The sequence below is a fragment of the Anolis carolinensis genome, chromosome 6 (genome assembly GCF_035594765.1).
Source record: "Anolis carolinensis isolate JA03-04 chromosome 6, rAnoCar3.1.pri, whole genome shotgun sequence".
In the NCBI taxonomy this organism is placed as follows: domain Eukaryota; kingdom Metazoa; phylum Chordata; class Lepidosauria; order Squamata; family Dactyloidae; genus Anolis; species Anolis carolinensis.
The window spans coordinates 6,447,063-6,457,993 of record NC_085846.1 but is presented as its reverse complement, the minus strand read 5'-3'; the positions used below and the strand labels follow the sequence as shown (position 1 = coordinate 6,457,993).

At 43.0% G+C, this 10,931-nt stretch overlaps 1 protein-coding gene across 1 annotated transcript; it reads left to right on the top strand.

Annotated features, from left to right (window-relative positions):
* Positions 1–29: 29 nt before the first annotated feature.
* trappc1 (trafficking protein particle complex subunit 1) lies at positions 30–10,318 on the top strand. Its single transcript, XM_003226662.4, has 5 exons — positions 30–175; positions 2,738–2,836; positions 7,625–7,695; positions 7,908–8,046; positions 8,904–10,318. Exons 2-5 carry the CDS (start codon positions 2,738–2,740, stop codon positions 9,030–9,032), a joined length of 438 nt encoding a protein of 145 aa, XP_003226710.1. The 5' UTR covers positions 30–175; the 3' UTR covers positions 9,033–10,318.
* The last annotated feature ends 613 nt before the right edge of the window (positions 10,319–10,931 follow it).

The following is a 10,931-nucleotide window of genomic DNA, read 5'->3' as shown; positions in this document are numbered from 1 at the left end:
GGATGACCTTAGGGGCGGGACCGAAAGGGCTTAACAGGCAGACCCGCGACGAAAAGCGGGCCAATCAGCGAAGTGGATATGACTTGACTCGCATTCCCTTCCGGAAGTAAACGATATTGGAGGGGAAGCAGTGAAAGAGGGGAGTGGTTGCTATAGCGACGACAGGAGGAAGAAGGTGAGGGGCCTTTTGTTGTGGTTGTATTCTTTATATTCTGCCCGAATTCTTTCGATATTGCAGAATATAATTGAAAAATATTTGAATAGTGGGTTGTTGTGAGTTTTCCGGGCTGTATGGCCATGTTCCAGAAGCATTCCATCCTGACGTTTCGCCCACATCTATAGCAGGCCTCCTCAGAGGTTGTGAGGTCTGCTGAAAACTAGGCATGTGGGATTTATAAATATCTATGGGATGATGTCCAGGGTGGGAGAAAGAAATCTTATCTGTTGGAGGCAATTGTGAATGTTGCCAATGGCCACCTTATTAGCATTAAATAGCTTTGCAGCTTCAAAGCCTGGCTGATTCCTGCCTGGGGAATCCGTTGTTGGTAGGTGTTAACTGCCCCTGATTGTTTCCTGTCTGGAATTCCCCTGTTTTCTGAGTGTTGTTCTTTATTTACTTTCCTAATTCTAGAGGGTTTTTTTTAATACTGGTAGCCAGATTTTGTTCATTTTCATGGTTTCTTCCTTTCTGTTGAAATTGTCCACATGTTTGTGGATTTCAATGGCTTCTCTGTGTAGTTGGACATGGTGGTTGGTAGAGTGGCCCAGCATTCCTGTGTTCTCAAATAATATTCCATGTCCAGGTTGGTCATCAAGTGCTCTGCTATGGCTGACTTCTCTGGTTGAATCATTCTGCAGTGCCTTTCATGTTCCTTGATTCATGTCTGGGCAATGCTGCTGTGTTTGGTGGTCCCTATGTAGATTTGTCCACAGCTGCACAGTGTATAGTAGACTCCTGCAGAGGTGAGAGGATCCCTCTTGTCCTTTGATGAACGTAGCATTTGTTGGATTTCTTAGTTGTTTTGTAGATAGTTTGTAGGTTGTGTTTTTTCTTCAGCTTCCCTATGCAGCTAGTGGTTCCTTTGATGTATGGCAAAAACACTTTTCCTCTGAGTGGGCCTTTGTCTAGACTCTCGTGGCTTGTTCTTAGCCTTGCAGCTCTTCTGATGTCTGTGGTGGAGTCTCCATTGGCCTGTAGAACTCAGTTTAGGTGTTTCAGTTCCCCTTGGAGGAGTTGGGCTTCACAGATTCTGCTAGGGCTTTAATTGTGCTTCTTTTTTTGACTTGGGTGTTGGTTGGAGTTTTTGTGTATCTATCCATCCCTTTGGAGGCATGGAGAAGGAAGAACTCGACATGTTCCTGGACCACCTCAACAGCATCCACCCAAACATCCAATTCACCATGGAAAAAGAAAATGAAGGAAAATTTCCATTTCTAGTTGTCCTAGTCATCTGCAAATCCAATCAACAATTTGCTAAAAGGAGATCGGAGTACATAGATCAGATTGGGGTGCAGTTTATGGGAGATGAGAATAGTTGATGCATATATGTTTGGCTACATTGGCACCAAGCTGACAAATTCCTGTATTTTTGTATTTTATTTTAAGTGAATTAGATGTATGTTGTGTTTGTGCTGTCTGCTTCTGATAAGGCCAATTGGCTAATCAATAAAATTGTTGTTATTGTTTTTGTTGTTGTTGACCACACACTCAGGTAGATACTTACACAAAAACTCCAACCATCACCCAAATTTTTTAAAAAAGCACAATTTAAACCCTGGCAGACCATGCAAAAAGAATCTAAAAACCGCATCTTCTCCACAAGCATGTCAACAATTTCAACAAAAAGGAGGAAACCATGAAAATGAACAAAATCTAGCTCTCAGTTTTTTTAAAAAAACCTCTAGAATCAGGACAGTAAATGAAGGACAACACTTAGAAAACGGGGGAATTTCAGACAGGAAACAATCAGGGCTAGCTAACATCTCCCAACAAAGGATCCCCCAGGCAGGAAGCAGCCAGTCTTTGAATCTAAAAGGCATTCAGTGCTAATCAGGGTGGTCAACATTCACACTTGCCTCAAGCAGACAAGAGTTCTTTCTCCCACCCTGGACATCATTCCACAGATCTATAAACCCCACTTGCCTAGTTTCCAACAGACCTCACAAACCTCTGAGAATGCCTGCCATAGATGTGGGTGAAATGTTAGGATAGAATGCTTCTGGAACATGGCCATACAGCCCAAAAAACTCACGGCAACCCACTGATTCCTTCCATGAAAGCCTTCGACAACACATCTTGGTATTATTTATACCATTGCTGTGTGCCTTCAAGTCATTTCCCACTTACGGCAAATCTATCAGGAGTCTTTCTTGGCAAAAATTGTTTAAAATTTTTGCCTTCCTTTGAGGCTGAGTGTGTTTGACTTGCCCAAGGTCATGTAGTAGCTTTCATGGTTGGACAGAGATTCGGAGCCCTTGTCCAACACTCAAACCACCAGCTCTCTTATTTGTTTAATTAGTAGCTTTTCCAACTGTCATCAGTATAGGAATTTTATATTTCATTTCAGTATTGCAATTCATTTGTGGTATAATCTATAAAAACATACAAAGGTGTTAACAAGATTCTTTAAGTCTCTGGCTCTTAAAATAAAATCTTTGGATGTGTGCATACATACATACATACATACATATCAGGTTTGCGTGCTTTGTTCCCTTTTTTCAAAATTATTCCTTCCAGATGACGGTTCACAACTTATACATCTTTGATCGCAATGGTGCCTGCTTACACTATAGTGAATGGAACAGAAAGAAGCAAGCCGGGATTTCCAAAGAAGAGGTAAGACTCAGGTATAAAGGGAGCTGGTATCAGGATTCTTGGCTGAAAACAATATAAGACTGTTGATCCATGAGGAGATAGTGCTTTATACATGATTGAAGTATTTCACTAATATTATTTTGTGAATGAATGTATTTTTTTATGTTACCGCTTTGCATGCTCTAGGGCATGGAATTGCTAAGAAAATGGATTTGGGGTATACATTACAGCAGACGTTCCCCAATCGAGTGCTTCTAGAGCTGTTAAACTGCAATTTCCATCCATGGCCAATATGTCTTGCAACAATGGGGAGCTGTAGTTCAGCATTAACACATTGGTAGGGTTGCATCATACTGTGTGATGTCCTTTCCCTGAAGTTTAATTTTCCAGCTGTTTTTCTTTATTGGTTCAACTTTGGAGCATATTGCAAGCCACTTAGTTTCATCTCTATTTGTCTTGCCTGATACGAAGATTTAAAAATTGGTTCCATTCCAAGTGAGCATGACTAAGCTATAAATTGAAAAATGTTAAGCTGATTAAGTATTATGTCTTAGCTGAGGAAAATATAGATATTTGTGTATGTACTTCAAAGCACTGAAGAGCACTTCAGCAGCTGCTCCTTTGACTTGCAACCTTGACTACTCTTCCTGGATCTTTGATTTTAAAGACCCAAGAAAAGTCGTCAAGGTTGCAAAGGCAAAAGAGCAGCTGCTGAAGTACTCTTCAGTGATCTGAATTTGCCAGTTTAGGTCCCCAGTGCTGCCTCTAGCCAGGAATAAAAGCCGCTTTTTGTCTTGTGATTAAATCCCAAAGAGAAAGAGAGAGAGCATGAGTAAATATAGCAAACACAGCAAGTGTATTCTGATTAAGAAAAAAGTTAAAACTTTGCAAGAGTTTTTAATGTGAGAACTACAACTTTGCACTGTGGGCAGCATCTCCATATAAGCTAGGGAAATTCTGGTTGAAATAGTGCGGCAGTGCCATCTTCATATAGAAAAAGATGGCCAAGGATACAGGAGCAAGTAGGCGCATTCTGGCTCTGGCTCTTTTTGCCTAAGGGGAGCATCTTTTTGGCAGACAAAGAAATTGCACTTTTTCTGTCATAGTATAATGATGTATGATCAAGGTAGAAATGGAGTAACTTTGATGAAAATTCATAACCCTCCTTTAAGAATTCTTACACACCAGACTAGGCATTATGCACGATTTTAAAGCAGATAATTGTAAACTGCTTTGTATCCCACATTGGGAGAAAAGTGCAATATAAATAAAATAACTACTTTTTGGCTCTTCTTTTTGCCTAAGAGGAGCTTCTTCCCTTTGGCAAGCAAGCAAGCAAGTGCATGTGGTATGCCATAGAATGACAATGTGTGATGAAGTAAAAGATGGAGTGACTGATGAAAATTCATAACCCTCTTCTAAGAATTTTTATTCCCCCAGCTGAGCATTGTGCAGGACTTTTAAGTGAATAATAATAATAAGAAGAAGAATAAGAATAACTTTATTCTTATACCCACCACCATCTCCCCAAAGGGACTCAGGGCAGCTTGCATATGGGACAAAATGTCCACAAGGCATCAAAACAAAAAGGATCAATTAAAACAAAAAACACCATTAAAATAAGAGCATCATAAAATAAAACACACCAGATAAAAACACAATTAAAGCATAAAGTATAAAACTGCAGCACTGAAGCTCCATCAGACCATGTTCTCCAAGAACCAATGAACAAAAAATACTAAAATATTATTAATATTAAAAGCTTAAGACCATAGCACTGCCTGACTTGATCTTAAGAAACCCCTTCTTTAAAAGCCTGCCTCAATAAAAAGGCTTCAGCCAGCCGCCAGAAGGACAGCAAGGAGGAGGCCATTCTGACTTCCCTAGGAAGGAGAAGAGAGTCCCAGAGTTGAGGGGCAGCCACTGAGAAGTTCCTGTTCTCTCACGTTTCACCCTAGAGCCTCACTTGGGATGGAGGTGGGACTGAGAGAAGGGCCACTCCTGAAGACCTCAGGGCCTGGGCAGCTTGTACAAGAGGATGTGGTCAGCCAAATAGCCTGGACTTTAAAGGTCATAACCAGCACTTTGAATTGTACCCAGAACCAAATTGGCTGCCAGTTGAGCTGCAACAGGTGGTTGTCAGCTCCCTGTAGCTAGCCCCAGTTAGCAACCTGACTGCTTCTTTGGGCCCCATGGGTGAAAAGTGTGATATAAATCAAATAATTTATACAGAGATGGTTATACCACAACATTGTCCCTTATTGTTGGCCTCAACTGTTAATGTAGTGTCATCATGTTTGCAAAATTTTAAACTGTCTTACTGTGATTGTTTCAAAGGAGTGATGTTCTTGCTGGGGAAATAACGTTCCTTTTAAGCAAGGTGTCTTCTCCCCCCATGTCTCGTTGAAGGGGCGATATCTAATTTTAAATTACTTCCATTGCTGAATATATGAGCTGGGAAAAAAGTGTCTGAGACCCTCTTATTACCCTCCTTTGCACTAAAAACTGAATACCTCCATCATCACAGCCTGCGAAGAAACCACTGGACACCAAACTAAGAAACATCAAGACTGGTTTGACGATAACGACAAAGAGATCCAACAGCTAATTGATAACAAAAGGAAAGCCTTCCAAACATGGTAGAGAGACACCAAATGCGCTGCTAAGAAAAAGATCTATGCCAGTGCAAAAGCTGAGGTCCAAAGAAGGACCAGAGAACTCAAGAACATCTGGTGGACAAAGAAGGCTGAAGAAATCCAACACTTTGCAAATACCCATGATGCTCAGGGATTTTTCAAAGCCAGAAAGATCATTTACGGACCAAGAAACCATGGCATACAGCCTCTACGCTCATCAGATGGAACCAATCTTCTGAAGGACAAAACATCACTTGCACTAGGTTGGAAAGAGCATTACCAGTACCTGCTGAATCGCAGCTCCAAAGTGGCCGAAGAGGTTCTCTCACAAATCCCACAACAACAAACCAGGGATGAGCTTGCAGCACTGCCTAGTTTGGAAAAAGTCAGCAATGCCATCAGCCAACAAAAAAACAACAAAACCAGCGGACTTGATGGGATCCCTGCTGAAATCTTCGAAGAGGGTCCCTGTTTCAGAAGACACCCTCCCAGAAGGGCTTCCATCCCTCCAGAGGAACAGTGGACATGATCTTTACTGCACGACAGCTCCAAGAAAAATGCAGGGAACAAAACCAACCTCTGTACATGGCATTCATTGACCTTGCAAAGACATTCAACACAATGAATCGCAGCACTCTCTGGACCATCCTCCAAAAAATCGGGTGCCCTGACAAATTTATGAACATCCTGCAGCTCCTCCATGATGACATGATGGCAACAGTCTTGGACAGCAACAGTTCCCAAAGTGACTCATTTAAGTGGAATCAGGTGTCAAGCAGGGATGTGTTATTGCCCCTACCTCATTTTCCATCTTTGTCACTATGATACTTCACCTTGTTGATGGGAAGCTTCCCACCGGAGTGGAAATCATCTATCGGACAGATGGCAAGCTATTTAACCTCAGCAGACTGAGAGCCAAAACCAAGGTCACCACAACATCTCCAATATGCCGATGACGACGTAGTCTGTGTGCATTCAGAAGACCTACAAGCCACTCTAAACACCTTCACAGAAGCATACGAGAAGCTCGGCTTCTCACTGAACATCGAGAAAACCAAAGTGCTCTTCCAACAGGCACCAGCTAATCCCTCTGCAAAGCCAGGAATATAACTTAATGGTGTAACATTAGAAAATGTTGACCATTTCCACTACCTTGGCAGCCACCTCTCCACAAAAGTCAACATCGACACTGAAATACAACACCGCCTGAGCTCTGCGAGTGCAGCATTTTTCCGAATGAAGCAGAGAGTGTTTGATGATCGGGACATCCGTAGAGATACCAAGGTGCTTGTTTATAAAGCCATTGTCCTCCCAACCCTGCTCTATGCCTGCGAAACATGGACGGTCTACAGATGTCACACTCAACTCCTAAAGCGTTTCCATCAGCGTTGCCTCAGAAAAATCCTGCAAATCTCTTTTGAAGACAGGTGGACAAATGTCAGCGTGCTTGAGGAAGCAAAGACCACCAGCATTGAAGCGATGCTCTTACGCCATCAACTCCACTGGACTGGCCACGTTGTCCAAATGCCCGATCGCCATCTTCCCAAGGAGTTACTCTACTCCGAACTCAAGAACAGAAAACGTAATGTTGGTGGGCAGGAAAAGAGATTTAAAGATGGGCTTAAAGCCAACCTTAAAAACTGTAGCATAGACACTGAGAACTGGGAAGCCCTGGCCCTTGAGCACTCTAATTGGAAGTCAGCTGTGACCAACAGTGCTGCGGAATTCGAAGAGGCACGAATGGAGGGCTTAAGGGTGAAACGTGCCAAGAAGAAGGAGTGTCAAGCCAACCCTGACCGGGACCGCCTTCCACCTGGAAACCGATGTCCTCACTGTGGTAGAACATGCAGATCAAGAATAGGTCTTTTAGCCACCTAAGAACCCATCAAGACAACAGGACGGAGGACCATCATCCTCGAACTACGAGGGATGCTTACTAAGTAAGTAAGCACTAAAAAGTGATACCGAAGGTAACATAAGGAGAAATGTAGAAAAGTTTTGAACTTTCCTCTGGGGTGATTCTGAAAGGCAAGCTAGAAACAAAACCATTGTATTGCATAACCTGATGCAGTATTGCCACAGCTTGAAGCCAGAGCACAGCAGGGTTGCCCAGTGCTGCCCTTGCTATGGATGTTCATCTCTTCTCCCCACCACATTTGTTCTCTCCCTGCAGGAGTACAAGCTGATGTACGGCATGCTCTTCTCCATCCGCTCCTTCATTAGCAAGATGAGCCCTGTGGACATGTATCCTTTCTGCCAAGCGCTGCCAGTCTCTGGATGAAAGGGAAGTGGGGTGGCAGGGAAGGTCAGCAACACGTCCTTTTGTATTTGAGCTCTTAAAAATACAGCATTTTCCAGGCTGACCTATTTGGAAAGCAGGAAAGAGTAGTTCATGGTGAGCTGTCTGTCTTCTCTTCTTCCTTTTCTTCCATTTCTCCTTAATCTCTGCACTCCAGGAAGGATGGTTTCCTCTCCTTTCAGACCAGCAAGTACAAGTTGCACTATTATGAGACCCCCACAGGGCTAAAGGTGGTAATGAACACAGACTTGGGAGTAGGAAACATTCGAGATGTGTTGCATCAGATCTACAGCTATGTAAGTAGTGCGTTCCTTCCTCCTATTCATGTTTGCCTATCCCAAAGTAACCCTTTACATTGATCCCAGGTAAACAGCTGCAGGGTGAACAAAAGAGATTAGAAATGCAACACATAGGCGTCCCCAGATGTTATTGGCCTACAACTCCCAGAAATCCGGGCCAGTTTACCAGCTAAAGATTTCTGGGAGTTGAAGGCCAAAACATCTTGGGACCCACAGGTTGAGAACCACTAATGTAGAACAAAAGTAATTTATTGGAAGAATTTGACGATCCTTTGAGAAAGTAGGTGCAGATAACCACCTGAAACTAAAGCTGTTGTCTAATTCATGCTGGTTAAAACAAAGATATTAACAGTATAACCTTCATATTTGAGTGGAATACATTCCAAGATCGCAATGGATATCTGAAATTAAAGATAGTCACAAACTGTATATATCGTAACTATTTATTTATTATTTATTTCAAATATTTCTATCCCGCCCTTCTCACCCGGAGGGACTCAGCATACCACACAATAGCACTTGCAGATCTAGAGAGAACCACAAACAACTTGGTGGCAATTTTTTTTAGGATAACCATGGATGTTGAGTCCATGGATAAGGGGGTCATATCATATTTGAGAAGCAAGACCAGGCATGGGCAAACTTAAGCGGCTGTGGGGGAAAAGGAGGGGCCTGAGGCTATTAGAAATTGTGGGAGTTGAAGCCCAAAGCACCTGGAGGGCCAAAATTTGCCCATGCCTGGGCAAGACATTCAGTTCCTATCTGAGGTCAATTTGGCACATGTTTTACTATATAGGAGGAAGTAGAATCTAGGCCTATTAGCCTCATGGTCTCGTTCTTTTCCTTCCCCCCAGATTTATGTGGAGTATGTTGTCAAAAATCCTCTGTGCAGCATGAACGAGACCATCCAGAGTGAGCTCTTTCGAAACAAGCTGGACAGTTTCGTCCGTGGCCTGCCCTTCTTCTCAGCTCGGGCAGGCTAAGGTTCCCCATTCTCAGAAGACTCTTTCCTGTGATGTACATAAAAATTGTCATGAGCCTGGCTCTTTCTGCACTGGAGATGCCGCTGTCATGGCAACTGACCCCAGAATGCTATTGGAGCCCAGTACCAGAACTCTCAGCTTGGGACAGACACAGTCTTCTTGTGGCTTCCCCACCTCCCTTCTTCAAATCATGGTCTTCAGACCCTTCAACTGGCCATTCGTCTCCTGTATTGTGGTCTCCTTCCCCTTCTCTCTCTCCTCTTAGATAGATCAGGCCTCGGGGTCTGCTCGTGTTCCCTGGACTGCTTTCTCCCCCTTACCACAGTCCTTTGCTGGCCTAGACCTGTTCTTTTCTATTTATAGAGGCCACTTGCTTCTTTGCCTCATCTCCCTGCTCCCCCAATTCCTATTTATAGTCTTCCCCTGCTTTTCCAGTTCAGTGCGCTTCCTCAGCCGCCTGGACATGACATCAAGCTCCCTGGGGACATAAAGAGACATTGCAGCAGCCTGCCTTTTCCAAATACATCTCTTCGAAAAGACAAATTAATGATCTGGTTTCTCATTTCTGCTGCTGAGAAGTATCAACCCGTACAAAAGGTTGAGAAACAATCCATACCTTTTGGCTTTCGGGTTAAAAAAAAAAAAAAACTATACTCGAACTTTTGTGAAATGATAATAAGGAATGTGTCTACAGCTCATAAAAAGTTGGCCAACCTCTTTCAGTACCAGGCCTTTGAAAATCACTGTCCTATCTAGTTGTTGCCAATATGCATTGTAGTTTTTCTGTTTACAAAGGCTACTGGCAATCCATCAAGACTGTTCAGGAGTGCTTCCAAGAAAACCTGGCCAGTCGGTGAGAGTCTTGGCCATCTCATTTCCAATTCAAGAGATGCCAAAACCCAGTGAGGCATATTAAAATGTTAGTTCCAAGTTCTGGCTTCACGCTGGGCTTTTTATTTTACTTCCTTAGGCTAAGAAGCCCAGAGAACAAAAATATATATAAAAGGTTCTGCAGCTGTCCCTCTAGGCCAAAATATAAGTGTGGGGGTTCGCTTCTGCATATATTCTGTGCTCCCAAAAGCAGCTGGTGGACTCCTTTTACATATTTTGGTTGCTTCAGGCATCTTCTACTCTGGGATGTTTTCTCCAACTTGTGCTTCTTTCCAGCCTCTTAAACGCAACTCAATCAGAAATAACTGCTGTGTGTCTTTGTGTCATGATAAATTTTGCATGGGTTGAAAGCTTCGGCACACATTCCATTAAATGTTACACCCGCAGCCTGGCAATGAGCCTAATGAAGTGTCTGGGGATGACTGGGTTGATGGCATGGGCTCTTCTTCAAGTTCTGGCTGAGTCATATTCAGTATCCACCTCTCAGGCCAAGATTTAGCCTGGCAGTGATCGGAGTAGAGTTTGAAGTTGTGTGAGTTTGGTGCCATCTCTTTGCAGTTTCTGACTTGTTTCGCTTCATGCTGCCAATCTTCAGTTGTTCGTCCAACAGGCATATTTGAAAAGGTGCTTGTGGTACAGAGCGACCTACATTCTGCTGCGGAGGAAGGCCTATGAGGGCGGCATTTCGTCTCATAATAGCAGGCCAAACTAAATGACTTATTCTTGTATTTTGGAGGCTGAGAGCATGTGCCCAGCAGTGTGTACAGGAACAGCTTGATATCATCTGCCACCAAGTGTGCCATCAGTTGTTGAAATCTTAAGTACAGATGAACTAATCTATCAGTCTCTCATTTTCCCCTAGTTGATTCATTCCCTCCTATTCCCATGATAGTTTATGGCTTAGGGGAGGAGTCCATTTGAAAATTCATATAAAGGCTGAATCTCCCTTCTCCGAAATGTTTGTGTTAAGCAATTGGGATTTTGGATCTTTTGGGATTTTTAAGTATT

Excerpts from the sequence above, each read along its gene's own strand:
- trappc1 (XM_003226662.4), top strand. The coding sequence starts at position 2,738 with ATGACGGTTCACAACTTATACATCTTTGATCGCAATGGTGCCTGCTTA. Across the intron at positions 7,696-7,907 it reads AAGATGAGCCCTGTGGACAT|GAAGGATGGTTTCCTCTCCT; the intron begins GTATCCTTTCTG and ends TCTGCACTCCAG. Across the intron at positions 8,047-8,903 it reads TGCATCAGATCTACAGCTAT|ATTTATGTGGAGTATGTTGT; the intron begins GTAAGTAGTGCG and ends CCTTCCCCCCAG.